This window comes from Pollicipes pollicipes, unplaced genomic scaffold (genome assembly GCF_011947565.3).
Source record: "Pollicipes pollicipes isolate AB1234 unplaced genomic scaffold, Ppol_2.1 Scaffold_3087;HRSCAF=3621_pilon_pilon_pilon, whole genome shotgun sequence".
NCBI lineage: Eukaryota > Metazoa > Arthropoda > Thecostraca > Pollicipedomorpha > Pollicipedidae > Pollicipes > Pollicipes pollicipes.
The window spans coordinates 7,087,566-7,107,950 of NW_023596225.1; the positions used below are offsets into that span (position 1 = coordinate 7,087,566).

The 20,385-nt window shown below is 61.3% G+C and overlaps 2 protein-coding genes and 1 long non-coding RNA gene across 3 annotated transcripts; all 3 read right to left on the reverse strand.

Moving 5' to 3' along the window:
• Positions 1-687: 687 nt before the first annotated feature.
• Positions 688-3,382, reverse strand: LOC119089306 (uncharacterized). The gene is made up of 5 exons (XM_037211971.1): positions 3,353-3,382; positions 2,383-2,499; positions 1,545-1,657; positions 1,005-1,116; positions 688-693 (listed from the first exon to the last, which is right to left on the reverse strand). Exons 1-5 carry the CDS (start codon positions 3,380-3,382, stop codon positions 688-690), a joined length of 378 nt encoding a protein of 125 aa, XP_037067866.1.
• Positions 3,383-5,143: 1,761 nt separating this feature from the next.
• LOC119089307 (uncharacterized) lies at positions 5,144-10,652 on the reverse strand. The gene is made up of 7 exons (XM_037211973.1): positions 10,542-10,652; positions 10,144-10,279; positions 8,902-9,078; positions 8,150-8,211; positions 7,950-8,038; positions 6,020-6,120; positions 5,144-5,148 (listed from the first exon to the last, which is right to left on the reverse strand). Exons 1-7 carry the CDS (start codon positions 10,542-10,544, stop codon positions 5,144-5,146), a joined length of 573 nt encoding a protein of 190 aa, XP_037067868.1. The 5' UTR covers positions 10,545-10,652.
• A 3,099-nt stretch (positions 10,653-13,751) lies between these two features.
• Positions 13,752-15,375, reverse strand: LOC119114795 (uncharacterized). The gene is made up of 3 exons (XR_005096074.1): positions 15,257-15,375; positions 14,606-14,752; positions 13,752-13,823 (listed from the first exon to the last, which is right to left on the reverse strand). It is a non-coding gene; the product is annotated as an uncharacterized LOC119114795 (long non-coding RNA).
• Positions 15,376-20,385: the final 5,010 nt, after the last annotated feature.

A 20,385-nucleotide genomic window follows, 5' to 3' on the forward strand; every position in this document is an offset into this window, starting at 1 on the left:
ACGAGACGCTTCGGCCAATAGGGCGGCACGTCTCACTTCCAGTGAAAATCCAACGCAATTTATAAGGCAATTCCAGGGCGCTGCAGTGAGTGACACAATGTCTGATACTCAGTCCTTTACCACGGCATCCCAAGCCGTGGTGAGCCTCGTCCGCTCCCTCAGTGGCCGAGCTAGATCGCCACCCTCTGGCGAGCCCGCACGCCCCCACCCGTCGCACCTTCTCCTTGGCCCTGGCCGCTCGTACGCTGAGAGAGCCGGTGACCAGCCGGGCGATGTTCTCCCTCAGCTGGTCGCGCAGCCGGCAGTGCAGACGGCCCTCGAGCGCCGCCCGTTTGGCAGCCGGGCTGACCAGCAGCAGGGCGGCGAGCGGCTCGCGGCCGCCGGGCGCGGCCAGCAGCGCGGCGCAGAGCTCGGCGCCGGCCGCCTCCAGGCCGGCCAGCCGCGGCCGGCCGGGCACCAGCTGCAGCAGCCGGCCGGCCTCCAGCGCCAGCAGCGGCCGCAGCAGCTCCGGCGCCGCCGGCAGCGCGCGCCACAGTTCCGGCCACGCCGCCAGTAGGTCGGCCGCCGCGCTAAACGCCGACTCCTGGTCGGCAGCCAGCAGCGACAGCAGCAGCTCGAACAGGCGCTCACGTAGCTCCGTGTCTGTCGGGCAAGGGTGCTGGAGTATCGCTCCCAGTAGTACTGCACTCAGCACTGCGCGGGGGTAATCAAGGGCACACCAGCATCTTTCTAGAGATATGGCTCCATCCTGTTCGCTTCAATTTTCCCCGCTGTAGCATCCCACATGCACGCGATTGCTGTAGGAGACCTGTCTGGTTCTCTGATCGCACCGCTCGGGCTGCCACTCTGCCAGAGTGTCTTGCCGCACCCCATCGCGCACGGTCCCAGCAGCCGTGGCAGCCGCCAGCCGTGCCCGTACCGCCGCTGGTGACGACGGTGGCGGCGGCGGCGTCCAGCAGCCTGCGGTCGCACAGCAGCAGGCTGCAGCCGGCGGCGTGCTGAGCCTCCAGCTGCACCAGCGCCGTGCAGAGTCGGAGCGCCTCGGTCCAGCAGGGAACCGTGTCGGCCGGCGGCCAGTCGCGCCAGCCGCGGCCCGGGCTCAGCTCGTCGCTCGACCTGTCCGCATGTGAGCGTCGCCAGGGCTGAGGTCACCGACCGACACTGCCCCGGGGACCGCGGCGCGGCCCGGCAGCGTCAACGGGTGAGGCGAGGCACGGCGCGGCCGGGCAGCGTCGCCGGGGGAGCGAGTCACGGCACGGCACGGCAGCGTCACAGGGCGCGGCGAGGCACGGTGCGGCCGGACAGCGTCACAGGGCGAGGCGAGGCACGGCAGCGTCACACGGCGAGGAGAAGTGAGGCACGGGACGGAGAGCGTCACAGGGCGACGCGAGGCACGGCAGCGTCACAGGGCGAGGCGAGGCGAGGCACGGTACAGAGAGCGTCACTCTCAACTGAACACCTCGGCAGCGTCCACGCCCGCTCGGCTGCTGCACGCGTCGGCGGCCGGCAGCCAGGCCTCAGGCGGCAGCTGCAGCCCCACTCACTGGACCAGCGTATGGACGACGTCCCCCAGACGCGGCACCAGGTCGGCCGGGCTGAGCACGGCCACGTTGTGGGTGAAGCGCAGTGCAGCCGCCGCCAGTCCCGGCGTCGAGCTCTGTGCCGACGGACGGCGAGGGGGTAACGTCACAGGCTTGACAAGCCGCATCGCAGGGCAGTGGACGCTTGTTCACACATTTTGACCCTGACATGATGATGATGATGATGATGTTCTTTGATTCAGGAGCTATGTCGGTACTAACATCGTCCCACACGAGCGGAACATTGGCTCACCAATGGATATTGGCAACGCACGGTGAAACTATCAAACAAAATAAACACCACGTGTAGACAGATTGTTTGGCAATGTTCCTGCCTGTGATCATCGTTTAATGCAAGCACGATAACTAACACGAGTGCACGCAGCCGTTGCGCGTACGCAGCGAATAAAAAAGACTACTAAACGAGCTTTGACAGTCTGCGAGAGCAGGGCCTTTTCACGTACCGGGCAATGAGCCACGATCTAACAGTAATAAAATACTGTCTAGCAAGCTCTTAAAGCACTGAACAGCCAGAGCGCAGAATGGCCGCCATCCACCTCATGCGTCGCAGCAAAATGTGGCACTCAGATCAATGATGATATTCTCATATCGTCCAAACGTTCGTCGATGCTCTGATTCTGCTTCGTCTGCCTTCCCTCCACCAAGTCTTGTCTTTGGGCTGTCGTCGCACCGTCCGTCCGTCCCCGCTCTGTGGTGTTCACCCGCTCGTTTCATGTCCCCTTCGCGGTACCGGGCCGAGCCGGGCGTCAGCAGAGTGGAACAGGACGCGCCCGAGACGAACCTGGCCGGGGTCCGAGGGCGAGCCGCCCTGCAGCTGCACCAGCAGGCTACACAGCTGGTCACACCAGTCGGCGTGCTCCAGCAGCGCGACCAGGGCTGGCACGCCTGTCAGGCACATCTGTCACGGAGAGGATACACCAGTCATAGTGAGAACACACCAGTCACACAGAGCACACCTGCTTTGGAAAGGACACACCAGTCACACCCGCTATGAAAAGGGCACGCCAGTCACACGGAGCACACCTGCTTTGGAAAGGACACACCAGTCACACGGAGCACACCCGCTATGAAAAGGGCACGCCAGTCATACGGAGCACACCTGATATGGAAAGGACACCAGTCACACGGAGCACATCTGTCGTGGAGAGAACACACCAGCCGCACGGAGCACGTCTGTCACGTAGACAGCACACCTGTCACGGAGAGGACTCACCAGTCACACGGAGCACACCTGTCATGGAGAGGACACTCCAGTCACACGGAGCACATCTGTCACGTAGACAGCACACCTGCTATGGAGAGGACACACCAGTCCTACGGAGCACATCTGCCATGGAAAGGGCACACTGATCATATGAAGCACACTTGTCACAGAAAGAACACGCCGGTCACACAAAACACACCTGTCATGGAGAGGACACACCAGTCACACGGAGCCCATCTGCCATGGAGAGGTGACACTAATCTTTCAAAGCACACATATCACGGAAAGAACACACCAGTCACAATGAGCACACCTGTTACGGAAAGGACATACCAGTTACACGAAACATACCTGTCACGAAGAGGACGCATCAGCCACACCGAGCAGTAATATCAGCCACAACAGTGACATGGAACACTCCGTCAGGCGCGCCGTCTCGCACCTGGGCGTCGGCGTGGGCCAGCTCTGGACCGGCCAGCTGGCCGGGCTCGTCGGCCAGCAGGTGGGACGTCAGGCTGGCCAGCAGCAGGGCGGCCTGCTCGCGCACAGCCGGCGCCTCGGCCACGTCCTGCAGCATGCTGGAACGGCCCGGGCCGCGTGTGTCGGCAACAGCGGCGTAACACACCACGTCGTGAGGCAATGACAAACTGCTCGGCGTCCGAGGCCCCACGAGATGGCACTAAAGTACAATGGTCAACGAATGCCTACGTAACGGGAAAATCTTAATAAATACATACAATATTCATCCATAAATTGAACAAAACCGACTCCATACCAAACCTCAATTGCAGACTTATGCAAACTGAGAGCGCGACCGAGGCGGGACTGACGTCGGCGGCTACGTGGCCACGACACGCGAGCGACTCGAGAGCGACGGGTGCACCATCTGGTGCAGCCCCGGCCCAGTCTGGCAGGACCGTCACTGGATGACGCCTCACCCGAGCGCGGCTCCCCAGACGCCGCCCGGCACGTGCTGCAGCTGGCAGGTGACGAGCACCGCACCCTCCGGCCACCGGGTCAGACTGAGCGCAGCAGCCAGGCCGCCCCACCTGGCCGGGGGCAGAGGGCGAGGCTATGTCAGCCGGCAGGGACGGCACACACCGGTGGGCAGAGGACAGGGATCTGTCAGCCGGCAGGGACAGCACACACCGGCGAGCAGAGGACGGGGCTCTGTCAGCCGGCAGGGACAGCACACACCGGTGGGCAGAGGACAGGGATCTGTCAGCCGGCAGGGACAGCACACACCGGCGAGCAGAGGACGGGGCTCTGCCAGCCGGCAGGGACAGCACACACCGGTGGGCAGAGGACGGGGCTCTGTCAGCCGGCAGGGACAGCACACACCGGCGAGCAGAGGACGGGGCTCTGTCAGCCGGCAGGGACAGCACACACCGGCGAGCAGAGGACGGGGCTCTGTCAGCCGGCAGGGACAGCACACACCGGCGAGCAGAGGGCGGGGCTCTGTCAGCCGGCAGGGACAACATGCACCGGCGAGCAGAGGGCGGGGCTCTGTCAGCCGGCAGGGACAGCACACACCGGCGAGCAGAGGACGGGGCTCTGTCAGCCGGCAGGGACAGCACACACCGGCGAGCAGAGGATGGGGCTCTGTCAGCCGGCAGGGACAACATGCACCGGCGAGCAGAGGGCGGGGCTCTGTCAGCCGGCAGGGACAACATGCACCGGCGAGCAGAGGGCGGGGCTCTGTCAGCCGGCAGGGACAACATGCACCGGCGAGCAGAGGACGGAGATCTGTCAAAGGGAGCAGATCTGTCATCCGGCAAGAGAGCACTCAACACTCAACAGTCACGCAGTGTCCGGGACTACACTCGCAAACCTGTCCTCGCTGATAACCTTTCGTTAGCAACGGTGCGCACTCAAGCGAAACGTTCACAGCTGGGGTGACTCATTCCGGGTGGCGGACTTCTTCCCGTGAAACATGTATCGTAATTTCAAGCATTTCGGGAAGACAACGCCAAATCGGGGGGTGCCGACTAAATGTCCCAGCGGGCGCGCTGCTTGACCGGACTAGCAAGCGGTTAGCGTGGCTGGGCGCGATGATGCAGACCTTTTACAACACGTAAAGCCCTATGCAGCCCAGCTGTAATCCAAACTAGGGCATGCTTAGGGCGGGCAAAGGTTGTCGCAGCAGGACGTAGGTAGCACATGTCTGAAACAGCCGCCACTGGCTGGCTGAGTATACGGCAGACAGGCCGACGTTGTGAGAGGGCGCCGGTCGCACCTGATCTGGAGAAGCGGGTGTCGCCAGAAGGCGGCCAGCCACAACAACTGACCGCCGTCCGGCACGTCGGCGCGCCAGCAGCCGGCCCACTCCTCCGTCCAGTCATTCTGCCGGAGTCGGGACCCGCTCAGGGTGGTGACCCCGGCCGCCGCCACCAACTGAGGGTGACAACTCTCAACATCAAAAGTAGGCATCAAAGCAACACGTTTCGCTAGGTCTGACCAAAGCATCGCCTGCGTCTGACCGCCGTCGCGCCCACCTCCGCCGCCGCACCCACCTCCGGTGCCATACCCACCCCCCGCCGCCGCACCCAACCCCACCGTCGCCCCCAACTCCGGCGCCGCGCTCAACCCCACCGTCGCGCCTAGCTCCGGCGCCGCGCCCGGAGGCTCACCTGCCGCTCGACCACGGCGTGCAGACAGAAGGCGGCCGAAGCCAGCACGCCGGCGCCCATGCAGCTGTCAGTGGTGCGGCCGGCCGGCAGGAAAGCGCCGCTCAGCTGCCGCAGCAGCCGCACGGCCGGCAGCAGGCAGGCGGCCAGCCGGTGCGACGAGAGCAGCGCCGTGCGCAGCACGGCCGCGCAGCGCTGCACGCTCACCAGGCTGTAGTACTGCGCCGAGCCGGCGCGTGCCGCCGCCTCCATCACGCGCACGGCCAGCGCGTCCAGCAGCGCGCCGGCGCCCGGCCCCGGCCGCTGGCACAGCTCGGCCAGCAGCTGCAGCGCTGCCAGCACCAGGTCAGGCGAGGTCAGGTGAGGTCAGGCGGGGGCAGCCGGCGGCCCGAGCGTCAGAGTCGTGGCAAATACGCTGTCAGACCTGAGATTGTCAGCCCAACGTGAGCCGGAACAAAGCACGAGCCAAGTCCATGCAGAAGTAATGCAATGGATACAACTCCCTAAGGAACACCAAGCGCCGGCGCTGGCTACCCCAGGACACAGAGGGGAGGGGGGGGGGGGGGGCGGGGGAGAGCGTGCCTCACCCCTGAGTGCGGTCTCGTGGTGGCCCAGCTGGTGCTCGCCGGCCGCCCGAGCCAGCGTCTCCGTGAACAGCCGGCTGTGTTCCACCAGCAGCGCCAAGGCTCTGCGCAGACAGCGACCCGGTTAACGACACCCGCTCTCCCGAGCGGCGCTCGCGGCTGTCAGCAGGTCACCTCACTTGACGATTGGCTGGTTCTGGGGCGCCAGACGAAACCCAAACATACGGAAACGGTGTGTTTCTGTTATTGTAAATGCAACTGCAAAACCCACGCAAAATGAATAATGTGATTGAAGGACAGGATTGAACATCTGGTTTGACACATCGCCAGTGTCAGACTATTTCACGGAATACCATCTCCCTCGCACGCTGACGGAAGTGCTCTGTTTCGCAGGACCGTAACCTGCGTCTGGCTGGTCGCCAGCACGACTCCTCTCGGTCGCCGGGGCGCCGCCGGCGCGCAGCACCCGCCGCCCACCTGTCTGGCAGCGTCGCGCCGGCCGGCAGCAGCAGCAGCAGCTGCAGGGCGGCGGCTAGCACGCGCCGGTCAGGCTCGGTGGCGGGCGTGGTCAGCAGGTGGCGCCGAAGCACGGGCAGCCACCGGTCGGCCGCCGCCTCCCCGCCGAACGCGTCCTCCGGGCCGCCCCTGCTGAGGAAGCCAAACGTCACGGGACGACAGCGAGCTGGCGCGCCACGGGCCAATTCTTGACAGCGACCTCTCGACACGTCACGGGACGACAGCGAGCTGGCGCGCCAACACCGGCCTCCACCTCACGGGCCAACTCCTGACAGCGACCTCTCGACACGAGACGGGACGACAGCGAGCTGGCGCGCCAACACCGGCCTCCACCTCACGGGCGAACTCTTGACAGCGACCTCTCGACACGAGACGGGACGACAGCGAGCTGGCGCGCCAACACCGGCCTCCACCTCACGGGCGAACTCTTGACAGCGACCTCTCGACACGAGACGGGACGACAGCGAGCTGGCGCGCCAACACCGGCCTCCACCTCACGGGCGAACTCTTGACAGCGACCTCTCGACACGAGACGGGACGACAGCGAGCTGGCGCGCCAACACCGGCCTCCACCTCACGGGCCAACTCTTGACAGCGACCTCTCGACACGAGACGTCGGATCGGCCTCCCGCGGCCGGACGGCACACACCACACGAGCACCGCCGCAGGCGCACCAAACGAGGGCCCACGGTCCACGCGCCGGCAGACCGAGGTCATCTGAGACCAGCTGTCACTCGGCCCGCGGCAGGGAACCTGGCGGCGGCGGCGGCGGCGGCGGCGGCCGAACCCACCTCTCGCCGGCCGCCAGCTGGCCGTGCAGGCTGGCGTAACAGCTCAGCTGGGCCAGCAGCACGCGCGCCGCCGTGTGCGACGAGACGCCTTCCAGCTGCTGCAGCGCCTCGTCGGCGGCCAGCTGCAGTTGCCCGGCGCCGGCGGCCGCCAGCTGCCACTCCGGCAGACGCAGCTGCTTCGCTGCGGCGGCGAATACGCCACGGCACGGTCACGGCACAGTTAGAGGTGGCGTGTGTGTGTGTGTGCAACGTCTGTGGAAAGGTCTCCATCCAGAACAAACAGTAATAACGGTGCTCATGGGACAACGATAAGGGCGTACGAATAACCGGGTATGCTCCAAAGTTGGCATTACGAGCCAAACACGGAAGGACGCATACCTAAAATGCAATAGCGGAGTGTTGCATTACGATATGATAAGAAAAAATGGCATAGTAAATATAGAGCCTGAGTGAATGTGATTCGCGATGTAAGTGAATGGGTCTCCTCTGTGTTGTATGACTCATGATAATTGTCAAAATGATATGCCGACCAAGCATATCGTCCACACCAGCAACACGACCAACTGGCCACCCGTGGCATCCTTCACTGCTCTGACGCCGCGCCGGCACGCGGCCCGCGCGCGTACCTGTACTCGGCGTGGGCGGGCTGGGCTGCCAGGGCGCCGTGCCAGGCCAGGCCCCAGGCGGTGCGCAGGAGACCGGCGCAGCTGACCCGCTGGCCGCACACGGTGACGGGCTCGGTCAGCACCGACGCCGGCAGCTCCCCGGGCTCGCGGCCCAGCCGGCGGCGCTCTGGCGTCAGGGGCACGGCCGTGTCAGCGGTCACCAGCTGGCGGCGCTCTGGCGCCAGGGGCACGGCCGTGTCAGCGGTCACCAGCCGGCGGCGCTCTGGCGTCAGGGGCACGGCCGTGTCAGCGGTCACCAGCCGCGCTGCCGACGGCGGCGGCAGGCCCCGAGAGCCGGCGCCGTCCGAACGCCCACCGGCACATCGGTGGACCCACCTGCCCAGGACGGCGCCAACGGCTGGCACCTCGCCGGCCCGTAGACTATCACAAACGGTGGTCTGACATGGAGGCGGGCTGACTGAGCGACAGTGCTGCACCAGGCAAAAACCGAGGATCCAAGGGGGACCCACGTCCGCGCTCAGTGACCATAGCCCCGCCCAAACAGCAGAAACCCACATGGCGATCACCGGCATATCGGTCGGAGATTGAGCACTTGAGACACCCGCACTGCGCTGCAATGGACGCGATAGCTTACCATGGACGAATGGCTAGCTATTTGCAGCTTGTGAGGCTCGAGTTATGTAGGACGCAAATTACTTTTCGATTCGCTCGTGAGCAATGGAGCGTGTAAACCACACAAATGCATCCACTCTTATACTGAATGATCGCCTCCCACCGCCTGACAGCCCCCCCCCCCCCCCCCCCTGCCACCGGGACACCGCGCCGGCACGTATGGCGTCCCGCCGCCTGATAGCCCCCCCCCCCCCCCCTGCCGCCGGGACGCCGCGCCGGCAAATATGGCGTCCCGCCGCTTGACAGCCCCCCCCCCCCCTGCCGCCGGGCCGGCACATACCGCGGACGGTTGTAACGAATGGCAGCCGCAGGGCCGTGGCCAGCAGCTCAGGCACGGTCAGCTGCCACAGCTGGCCACGCGCGCGCCGACAGATCAGCTGGCCGTCCAGGCTGATGGCCAGCAGCAGCTGCACGGCGGCAGCGCGCACCTGCGCGTCCAGCCGGAACATCAGCAGTACTGCCGGCGGGGCCAGCGGCGTCACACAGCTGGGCGTGGTCTTGCGGTCTGGCGACCGCCGTTCGAGGACAGACTGGAGCGCCGTAGTTACGCGGCGGCGGCAGTACAGTAACGCACCGCGAAGCAACCACTCAACATGTCGCCTGCCTGCTCGCCAACCGTCGCCTATTCATGTGGTCCTTGTTAGCCGAGATGGACGCGAGGACGAGGGGAACCGGACGCCACTGGTGGGACACGAGTGTCGGTGGCTGGTATTTGAAGGATTTAACCGTGTAAACCTACTGGCGGTATCCGCTTGCAGGTTTCCACCAAACAGAGGCACGGGTATCTCCACGAGGCAATTAGCGTGCATGGCAAATGAACTGCGCAATACAAGACAAAGCTTACTGCACGACTGGTGGCGGCACAAAGACAGGTCAACGCAGACAGCATACACGAAACGAGAGGAACGCGCGTTGGCACGCGCGAACAAACGTTGCTCTTGTTTCGTCAACAATATGCGAGGAGATCGTTTTGTTCAACATTTGAAGCATGACGTCTTGCACCAACAGCTCGCATGTAAAGCCGTAGTCCACAGATGGCCAGCCGTTTTTTTTTTCTCTCTCTATGCATTGTCTTCTGCCGCCAGTATTGCCAGTCTAAGGCCAAGGCAGGCACGCGGGTAACGCGACCCTCTGGTCCATCATTGGGGTTCGGTATTACATCAAAGCCTGGCTGACACCTCCAGGCCGCTCAGAGGATACATCAGCTGGCGGCAGCTTTAGGTGCCCTTATCAGTTTGGAGTTGGCAGCCGTCGGCGAGGGGATTCACTTGCAAGCCAACAGCAGCTGCAACTGTCCGTCGTCGCCCTGGAGGCGATGGCAGCAGGGCTGCTAGCCTGTCGCCCTGACACGTACCGCGGACCAGCAGCAGCTGCAGCTCTGTCGTCGCCCTGGAGGCGATGGCAGCAGGGCTGCTAGCCTGTCGCCCTGACACGTACCGCGGACCAGCAGCAGCTGCAACTGTCCGTCGTCGCCCTGGAGGCGATGGCAGCAGGGCTGCTAGCCTGTCGCCCTGACACGTACCGCGGACCAGCAGCAGCTGCAACTGTCCGTCGTCGCCCAGGTGGTGCCGGCAGCCGGCGGAGAAGAGCGCCAGGTGACGCAGTATGGCCACGCAGTGCGGCAGCAGGCTGACGTCGTGCGTCAGGTCGGGCTCCCGCTGCCGACGGCAGGTCAAGGTCACCGACGGCGGCAGACGGGTGCGCCGGACACTCCGGACACGTCACCACGGCCATCGGAAACTCCGGACACCACACTACTAAAGCATGTTTCCACTCATGCCAGACGCTGTCACCACTCACACCCGGTTATCCACTCCCCTGCTCTCCGCCGCCGGGCCCAGCAGCGGCGTCACGCGGAGGCCGGACGACAAGGCGCCGGGAGCGGCGCGGACCGGCCGGGCGGCGGCGAGGTCGCCGTACCATGATGGCGCGCGTGACGACCCGCAGCAGGTGCGGCAAGCCGTCGTGGTCGAGGAAGGCGCGGTGCAGGCCGGGGTCCTGCAGCAGCACCTCCAGCTGCGCCAGCGTGGCGCGCCGCACATCCAGCGAGGCCGAGCCGCACCAGGCCAGCGGCAGCAGCGCCGTCATCGTCAGCACCTGCGCAGGCGGCACCAGCACCGTCAGCGGCGGCAGCAGCGCTGACCAGCGCCGCGCCAACGTGGCAGATAAACGCCCGCAGGCGCGGTGGCGAGGTGAAGGCAGACTGACACAGCACAAGCGGGGCGAGTGTAGGCTTTAGCTCACCACGGGACGGTCACGCAGCCAACCGGCCTGACCTGGAAATGATGCTTTGGAATAAAGAAAAAAATGGGACGGGGTGACCGCCGTTGGCCCCGGGGCAGCGCGAGACGGCGGCCTCGCAGGGGGGGGGGGGGACGACCTCCCACTCACGTCGTTAACCTCTCCCAGCCGACTAGTGACCGGCGGAGGCTCCTCCACCAGCATCAGCTGGCTGAGGTCCAGGTCGCCCAGCTGGCCGAGGTCGGGCAGCAGGGCGGCGCCTGTGGACACGAGCCCAGAGGCGGCGGTCACTGGGCTGGACCGGGGATGGACGCCGCATGAGTCGCCGGCGGCAGACCTGGGCACAGTCACCGAACGAGACAGCCTCGACAGGCTTGGAGTGCAGCGTCGCGTGTCGCTTTGGGCCGCAGCAGGGTGACATCCTGGTGGTACAAAATGACCTGACGAAAACAGTTTAATGATGGCATTAAAAGCGGCCAGGAGGTAGCATTCACAGTGCATACACCCTGCATCAGCGAGACAACATCAGACAGTGGTCGGCAGGCTCTGGGGGCCGCGCACCGGCCATGGCCGGGCGGCACTCACGGCAATTCTGGGCACTCAGCCGGTTCACAATCCGAGACCAGGCGTCCTCCCGACAGACCCGGTTGCCGTGCGAGGTCAGGATCAGGTCACTGCGCAGGTGCTGCCGCGCACGGGACGGGGTCAGTGTACCGCCCCTGACCTTGGTCTGAGAGGCATGCGACGCAAGCACATTCTCGAAGCCCACGTGCAATGCAGATGAGACACATACCTGTAGAACATACTCAGCTTTTGGTTATGAATAAGGCACAACACAAACCCGTACCAGCTGGCAACGCAAATATCTCTGGAGCACTGTTTTAAGGCCCTCTCCTTGTAACGGCGACCGTGCCCACGTTGGACGGTCAGGATCACACTCCATTCCGACCGAGTGTTCAGTGATCCGATCACGTGACCCGGCTAGCGCCGGCGATCTCCGGACACGTGACTCGGCGCCGGCCCACCTCGCTGCTGCAGAGGCCGACCACGTGATTCAGCGGCCGCGTCAGCTGAGGCCGGGTCACGTGGCAGAGGAAGAGCGGCATGGCGGCGACCAGATGGGGCCGCAGCTCGGGCTCCCAGGCCTCGGCCGTCACCAGGTACAGCACCAGGTCAGTGGCGTCCGCCTCCGTCTGCCGACAGGCGCTCGGGCTGAGACATTCAGAGCGGCCGACTCCCGGCACTGACGCACCGACCGCGCGGATCCCTCCAGCTGCGGGCAGAGATCCACTCGGGCGGCCGACAGCCTCTGGCCGCTGCTGAAGAACGCCAGACAGCTCACGCATGCGACTCATCTCACTTGCTTCTACAGGCCAGCTCAGCAGCAGCCGGCTATACACAGGCCGAGTGCGTAAGAGGATTCAGGTTTCGCTAAAAAGCTCGCACCTCCCCCACCCCCGATCCAACCCCTGCGCGCATGCGGCGCCCTTATCTGTGTTATATTTTGGACAAAAGAAAAAAGACAGGCTTTTTCAGTAGGCCTGGTCCCGTAGTCAATATAGTCGATATTAGCATCACTTGTGGCTTATGCCTGCCAACGCTCAGGTAAAAGCTGCTATTGACTCTGCTACTAACTCTGCCCGCTTCCGCCAGCCAATTACTCCATCCCTCCCCCTCCAGAGCACCCCTCACCTGCGGCTCGAGCAGACCCTCTGCGAGTGCCAGCTCCAGCAGAGCCGGCTGCAGAAGCGCCGGCGTGCGGCGGCGGCCGGCGTCACGCAGAGCGGCGCGCGCCGCCGCCGCCGCGCGCCGGTAAGCGGCCACGCGGACGGCGGCTGGGCGCGCCGTCAGCAGGCGCAGCAGGAGGCGGCCGGCGGCCGGTGCCGCCTCCGGCTCCGCCGCGCAGGCAGCAGCCACGGCGCGCTCCGTCAGCGGCGCGCTCTCATGGAGCTCGACGCTCTCGGCGGCGGCAAGCGCCACCGCCAGGCCGGGGTCGTTCACCTGGTGGCGCGCCGCCTCCATGGCGCGCCGAAGCCGCGTCAGCCGCTGCCACAGCGCCGCGCAGCTGCCGCCGCCGGCCAGCGCCAGCAGCCGGCCGTGCAGCGACGGCTGCTGCGCGAACAGCAGCTCGTCGAAGAGCACGCTCAGCGGCGCAGCCAGCAGACGAGGGCGCGGCGCCCAGCCGCGCCGACCCGGAGGCCGGAAGGCGGACCAGGCGTCGGCCAGCAGGCTGGCGGCCATCAGCCAGGCGCAGCGGTGCAGCCGCACGCTGTCGCCGGCCTCGTAACACTTGCGGTGCCACTGTAGCACCTCGTGGAACACCTGCCGACGGCCGGGGGGAGCCGCTTCATCGGGGATACAAATGGGTGTGTAAAACCGTCGTTTGTTTTGCTTGAGGTCATACACAGCTTTTGACGTTGGTGAAATGTTAGGTAATGGTTTTTCCTCTAAAACTTCTCACCTTCCCTTGCGCGAAATTAAGTTTAAGATTTCCGACAAGTTTCATACGGTCATCAACAGTTCATCAATCCGCTGTGAGGATAATAAACAGTGAAGATCCGGGGAAACTAAGCGGCCCAGCGGCAAACACTTCCCGTCGGCCCGGCGGGAGCACCACAGGGTTCACTTCATTCCGTCGCTGCTTCCCCATGCGTGGTCAGCGACAGACGGGCTCTGACGGACGCCGACCCGGCCTGGGGTCGCGCCGGCCGGGCGGCTCACCTGGAGCGCCTTAAGGAGGGCGGCGCGCGCCGGCGCGTCCTCGGACCGGGTCCAGCTGCGCGCCGCCGGCAGCCGCGCGGCCAGCCGACAGACGGCGCGGCCCAGCCGGCCGGCCGCCTGCAGCGCCGCCCAGTGGCGCACGTACAGGCAGCTGAGCGCCTGGCTCAGCAGCTGACCACAGGCCGTCGGCAGCGACAGCGCGCCGGCTGACAAGGCGTCCTCGTCCCCGCCACAGTCCGGCTGGAGTCAATGAGAGGCCGGTCCGGGCTGGGTCAGCTATTGACATGTCTTAGGCACAGTTGATATCCATTGGGTCGAATGAGGCACAGCTGACTCCAGCAAACTTAATGCCTAACAAGAACTATAAAAAACTTATGCAACAGCACGCTTCTTAACAAGATCGGAGCATTGTCTCAATGTCTTGAGGCACTTCTCGCAACGAAAAAAAATGTCGATGGATATCGACTCAGTAATTAGCAAAAGCAATTCATTGGTACAGTTGAGGTAAGGGCTCACTCGGCAGAAATTAAAGAGGGCTAAAACCGAACACAAAACAGGTTACGATAACGGTCCCATCAGCTTAGGTCACCACACCGGGTTGTAGTTACCTTTTCAGGTGCGGGGGGTGGGCTCCAGCGCATCGCTCCCCAACTTTGGCTTCAAGCCCCCCTCCTGAACTTTGAGTTAGTAGGCCAAACTCGGGGAGGAAGCCATCTGTTGGTGTACTTTGGCAGACTTCTTCATTTTTACTGTATTCAGCTGGCACCACAACCTCATTTTGCAAAATTACACCCCTAGTCTCATCCATCAGGAATGGTCACAGGCCGACGTCAGCTTGACCGGGTCAGGTCGTGTCGTGTCAGGTCAGGTCAGGTCAGGTCAGGTCAGGTCGGGTCGGGTCGGGTCGGGTCGGGTCGGGTCGGGTCGGGTCGGGTCGGGTCGGGTCGGGTCGGGCCAGGCTGGGTCGGGTCAGACCGGGTCGAGAGCCGGGACCAGGTCCGGTCAGCTGGGAGCCCACTGACCGTGGTGTCGGGCTGGCGCGCGTCGGCCAAGCCGGCCAGCCGGCAGCGCTGCTCCAGCCGCTCTGTCAGCGAGCACAGACATTCTAGACAGGAGAGGATCACGTCCGTGTCGGACTCCTCCGTCGAGACCAGCACGTGGAACAGCGCCTGCCGGACGGGACAGGGGTCACCACACGGCCGAGAGCGGCCACTGACCGGACCACCGACAGCACTCGTCACCACCAGAGGGCTGATCGCCGGACTGACGACCGGGCAGAACAGCCCGACGCCCCGAGCGGGACGGGCCATCGGCGTCAGTCACACACAACCATCCGTGCATCCGTGCATCACTTGGTCAACAGTGCGTGCCGATCGTGACGAAAACACAACTTCGCATGCCTCCGCCCTCTGCAATGCTGCAATGAGCAATGCAGTGGCTACCAAGGACAGGCTAACGGCGGAGGAGTTGGAGGCAGTGGACTCATCCTTCAAACCCGAATGTTACTGATGCTTTCCGGAACACGTGTGAAACGCATCCACAACTTGAACGCGTCCACCACGCAAACGTGTTCACACACACGCGCACACTGTGCATCCGGCAGCCGTCTGCAACCACCCAGTGGCGGCCTCCGCCGCAGCACCCCACCCCGCCGTGACGTCCCGCCCACCCACCTGCAGCAGGGCCGGCCGCTGGACCAGCACCTCGGCCGGGAAGTCCCGCAGCGTGACGTCACAGAGAAACTGGAGCGCTTGGCGGACGGCTCGGCCGCCGCCGGAGCTGAGAGAGCCGGCCGTCGAGCTCAGCACGTGCAGGTCGGCCGCCGCCAGCCGCTGGAGGAGAGGTCACCGCTGGTACCACAACCAACGGGCAGACGGGAGGGCGACAGTCACCCAAGGACTGCCGCACTGGACGAACGCGATGGTCTTGCTGTTTGGAGGTTTATTTATGAGGTATACACATACCCGAAAGGAGGGAACGGCTGTGTTAGGAAACCATCGATTCAAGCCGGGGGCGGGGCGGGGCGGTGGCAGTGGCGGTGGAGGTAGAGGTGATAGTGGCGGTGGCGGTGGCGGTGGCGGTGGCGGTGGCGGCGGCGGTGGCAGTGGCAGTGGCGGTGGCGGTGGCAGAGGCAGTGGCAGTGGCAGTGGCGGTGGCAGTGGCAGTGGCAGTGGCAGTGGCAGTGGCGGTAGCGGTGGCGGTTATGATAATGATAATAATGACAACGATAACGACGATGCTGATAATGATGAGTGGAGCCCTCGGGTGCCATCAGCCCTTTGCAAAATAATGCACATATCGAACGAGTTCGGCACATCAGGTGAAAACGTCGCCAGACGTGGTGGCGGAGGCCAGATGGGCGGCGTCACCTTCCAGGGCAGGTGCCGGACGGCGTCTGACTCCTCCTCGAATCGGTTCTGGTCCGGGTCCGGGTCAGGGTCCTCCGGCGCAGACTCGGATGAGCTGGGCAGGTCCAGCAGTCTGCGCGACCACCACGCCAATCAGACCACGAGACCATACCCACACACGCACACACACACAGGTGCCACGCCGAAGTGCATCGAACGCACAAAAAGACAACCTGGCACGCTTATATACAATATATATATATATATATATATATATATATATATATATATATACATCCGCCGTATATATATATAGATATATAGATATATAGATATAGATATATATATATATATATATATATATATATATATATATATATATCACAGAAATAAGCAGATAATGCGGAAAGCTGTCAGGCTCCACATGCGCAGAAAACACGTTGTCATATCACTGTGCGCACACGGAGAACAAGCCCTCCCCTTCCCATAACTTCCAGTGCATCTCACTGACTGACAACGGAATGATTACCGACATACTGCACGCTTCAAACTGCTGTTTCCAACAGCGTATGTGACGGCAGGCAGGGCTTACCAGCCCTGCTTTAGCCCCGCTACACAGCCGGCAACAGCCTCAGCCTCACCTGACTTCCATCATTGTGTCGTCCTCGTTACCGCCGGCTGGGCGGCTAGCGCGACACGTGAAGTCTCCGGCGCCGCTCTGCTCGGCGCCCGTCTGAGGTGGGAGGGGGGCGGGGGGGACCTGTCACGGCTGACCGCCACACCTGGCTACTGCCGCCGTCACAGGCTGCTGGCTGTGACGGCGACGTTACTGGGCCGCCGACGCCAGTCACAGCTCGCGCTGTGATGTCAAAGCAACTGCACGGCTGCTTCGCTCACGCATTGATCTGCCAATAGTGCCAACTTGCGTACTGGCCTGCCCAACACGAGCGTCGGTGCCGATGCTGTCTTCGGATGAGCGCAGCCCAACTCGCCACAACGTGCGGCGCGACTGCAGACTGCCTTCCGAGGCACAGGTCTCAGCTGCAAGCCGGCTCAAAGAGCAGCGAAGCCCGGATGCCCTCCGATCATTGTGTAACGACCGAGCCTCCAAACCAGTGTGGATCCCTCCATCGGCGCCCACCAGCCACCGGGAGCTGACCTGGGCCGAGTACAGACCTGCACTGCCTGGTCGGTTGGATCGGCACCGCCCGTCTCGCCGCCGGCTCGCGTGGGGCTGGCGGGCGGTGTCGCAGGGAGGGACGGCCGCCCCTCCCTCTCCTCCCCCGGCACGTCCTGGTCATAGAGGGCAGCGTTAGAGCGGAGGCTGGGGGTCCAGGCAAAGCGACATTGGTTAACACGGGCCACTGGTAAGCACGCGCGCCAGCTGAATTCGAAGCACGCAAAGTTGCTGAGACTGAGCATCGGCCATGGACACATCGGTTGCACTCCCATGAAGCAATGAAATATCCACTGGAGAATGGTTTACGATAAAGCTTTCATAAAAACAAAGCAACGGGCTGTATGCCTCCCAGCCGTTGCCACTTAACACAGTCACTTCGTCTCGCCCCGGAAATTACGGTATCACCTGATGCAAATTTACGGTACTAAAAAATTCACAATATTTTACATTGGTAGCCTTCATGGCCAGCTTCCGTGAGGCCCGCACCATGTGAAGCTGTCGGAGCAGCTGGAGCGCCTGCGGGCGGCCGGGCCAGTCGGGCAGCTGCAGCTGGCGGCGCAGGCGGTCGACCAGCTGCTGGGGCGGCAGAAGGCCGAGCGCGACGGCGCTGGCCAGCGAGCCGGCGGCGCGCTCCCTGATCTCGGGCAGCCGGTGCTCTGTCGACACAGGCTGCTGGCGGACCGTCCTCGCACCCCGCTCACCACACCCGCCTACAAACACGGCTCTGTCGACACAGGCTGCTGGCGGACCGTCCTCGCAACCCGCTCACCACACCCGCCTACAAACACGGCTACCACCATGTACGATCGCTCACTGGCACAGGCGCAGGCAAAAGACGTGTGACAGGCAGAGAAGAGAATTTCCACATTCATTTCAGCAGTGAATATCACCTGTTTATGTGAGTGTGTGATGTTACTGAGTGCCTCACTTCTGACTTACCTGACTGATGCGAGTCACGCTCCAGGACAGCCCTGATGACCTATGTGGTCAGACATTCCATACAGGTAACCTAACCTAACCTAACCCAAGACAGCCCTGATGACCTATGTGGTCAGGCATTCCATACAGGTAACCTAACCTAACCTAACCCAAGGACAGCCCTGATGACCTATGTGGTCAGGCATTCCATACAGGTAACCTAAATAACCTAAACCAGGAAACAGCCATGATGACTATTGTTGGTTAGGTGTTCCATACAGTAACTAACCTAACCTAACCAGGGACAGCCTGAGGACTATGTGGCTAGACATTCCAACAGGTAACTAACCTAACCTAACCCAAGACAGCCCTGATGACCTATGTGGTCAGGCATTCCATACAGGTAACCTAACCTAACCTAACCCAGGACAGCCCTGATAACCTATGTGGTCAGGTGTTCCATACAGGTTGGCTCATACAGTGCATGCAAAATCTACACAAACTCTCCCTGTAGAGCTGTAGTATTACATTGTTGCAACAATACAACACCATACATGGATGTGATGTACCCATATGGATGGCATGCTCATTTTAAGACCCACAGTTTGTTACATACTTGATGCTTCACATGATTTTAATCAAAACCATATTTTGAAACTGCAACAACATGCAAGTTATCAGATCAATGTTTGGTGGTACACAAACATAATGGTCAGAAACAGTTAAAAGATATGATCACCATCTTAGTCATCTGCAGTTTGTGGTTTAAGTGTGCTGTTTGCAGAAATCCCTCACCTTTAAGTCAGGTCTGGATTACAGCCATATCCATGTGAGTTATAATTAGAGGACCTGTATGCACTCACCCAGTTTCGACATGAAGAGGTCAACTGAGCTGGCTGTTCTGATGGTATGACTCTCAGATGATGATTCCCCAGTCATGACACCTTTTATCTGAGGGAAGGCAAGGAAACAAATGCTCATAATTTCCTTCCAGGGAACACAGTATTATATGGCCAGGAAGGTTCTGTCATCAATTTTTATACTAAGGGGATAACAAAATGCTGGCTACCTAGGTGATAATCAAGCAGGTGCAGCAAATCTAGTCAAGGATGTAATGAGGCAGCTGGTAGCGAATGACACAACCTGTTTCTGATCAGTGTATTCTATGAGGCAAAACACTTGTAATATGTTTTTATTGTTTTGCCAGACTTTCTGGATTGATTCATGGATGCCATCCCAACAGTTGAAACTGGGTTGAATCTACTGAAACATGTTAGTTAGTCATCTGAGCATCCATATTAAGTATACATAATAGTACACCTAGCAATATGTACATGAACTTGGTACAGAAAAAGGTTATATAAGCTTACCCTGACCTGCTCTGAAGTGATGGGCATGTCCTGAATATTCTGGGTCCTGAATATTACTGGGGAGAACCTCCCATTTTGTTTCACAGCAACTCCTGCAACAAACCCAAAATAATAGGTAAAAAATTGAACTATGTAAAAGGTAAAATTGGTGTAATATCTCTTTTCCTTATCCCCAGCTTCCCCAGGCTACAACACACCTTTACTAGTTCACACAGATGCTTATATAGCCTCACCTCCAAAATTAGGGAAATAGTGATAAGTGGGCATGGAACCCAAACATCAACAGATTGTGATTCTATCATAAAGATGACTTTGGTGTTTTGTGCTACATACCAAACTAGACATCACAACAAAAAGAGGTAATCTCCAAGTAGAAGTCACTTTACAGGTATAAAATACAATAGGTTTCAGTTGTATGAATCACTTCGAAAACTAGACGACAATGTTCAACTACTGACCGCCCACCACCTTGTGGTAGACACGGCGAAGGGGGTCCCTTAGTGGACCTAGTCTGTGATGTATGCTTGGGGAGTACCAGAAACTGTTCATTTTTGGCAACAAATACTCCATATGCTTACCTGTGCAGAACTGGAGGGTGACACCATCTTATCAAATCTGTACAAGTGTTTGTATATTATTCACCAAAGAGATAACCTCTGTGGAGATGGGAAAGGCTGCCAAACATTGTGATTTACCTCATTTCTCCACATGCAATGTCATAGGGAAAATGCTAAATGTTACTCGGCGGTGCAGCAGCAGCCCCTCCCCCCAGCTTCCTCCTTTGAAGTCCCTGTGCAGCAAACATGGCAACTCAACAGCAAGCAGAGAAAAATTGCATGGAAAGTACGAATTACTCATGCCATCACAAGTATGAAGCAAAAACAATTGAGCGAGAACAAACTGGAGCACCCAGCACGTGGGACCCGCCTTCCAACCAGATGTAAAGCCTCCCAGGTATTTGCTAGTACATGCAAGCATCGCACTGA

Coding starts and splice junctions, on each gene's coding strand:
- LOC119089306 (XM_037211971.1), bottom strand. CDS start 3,382: ATGCTGCAGGACGTGGCCGAGGCGCCGGCT. Junction 2,500..3,352: donor ACGTGGCCGAGGCGCCGGCT/GTGCGCGAGCAG, acceptor TCTCCGTGACAG/ATGTGCCTGACAGGCGTGCC. Junction 1,658..2,382: donor CGCCCTCGGACCCCGGCCAG/GTTCGTCTCGGG, acceptor CCGTCGGCACAG/AGCTCGACGCCGGGACTGGC.
- LOC119089307 (XM_037211973.1), bottom strand. Junction 8,212..8,901: donor ATTCGTTACAACCGTCCGCG/GTATGTGCCGGC, acceptor CCCTGACGCCAG/AGCGCCGCCGGCTGGTGACC. Junction 6,121..7,949: donor CCCGCCCACGCCGAGTACAG/GTACGCGCGCGG, acceptor CTGTCTGCGCAG/AGCCTTGGCGCTGCTGGTGG.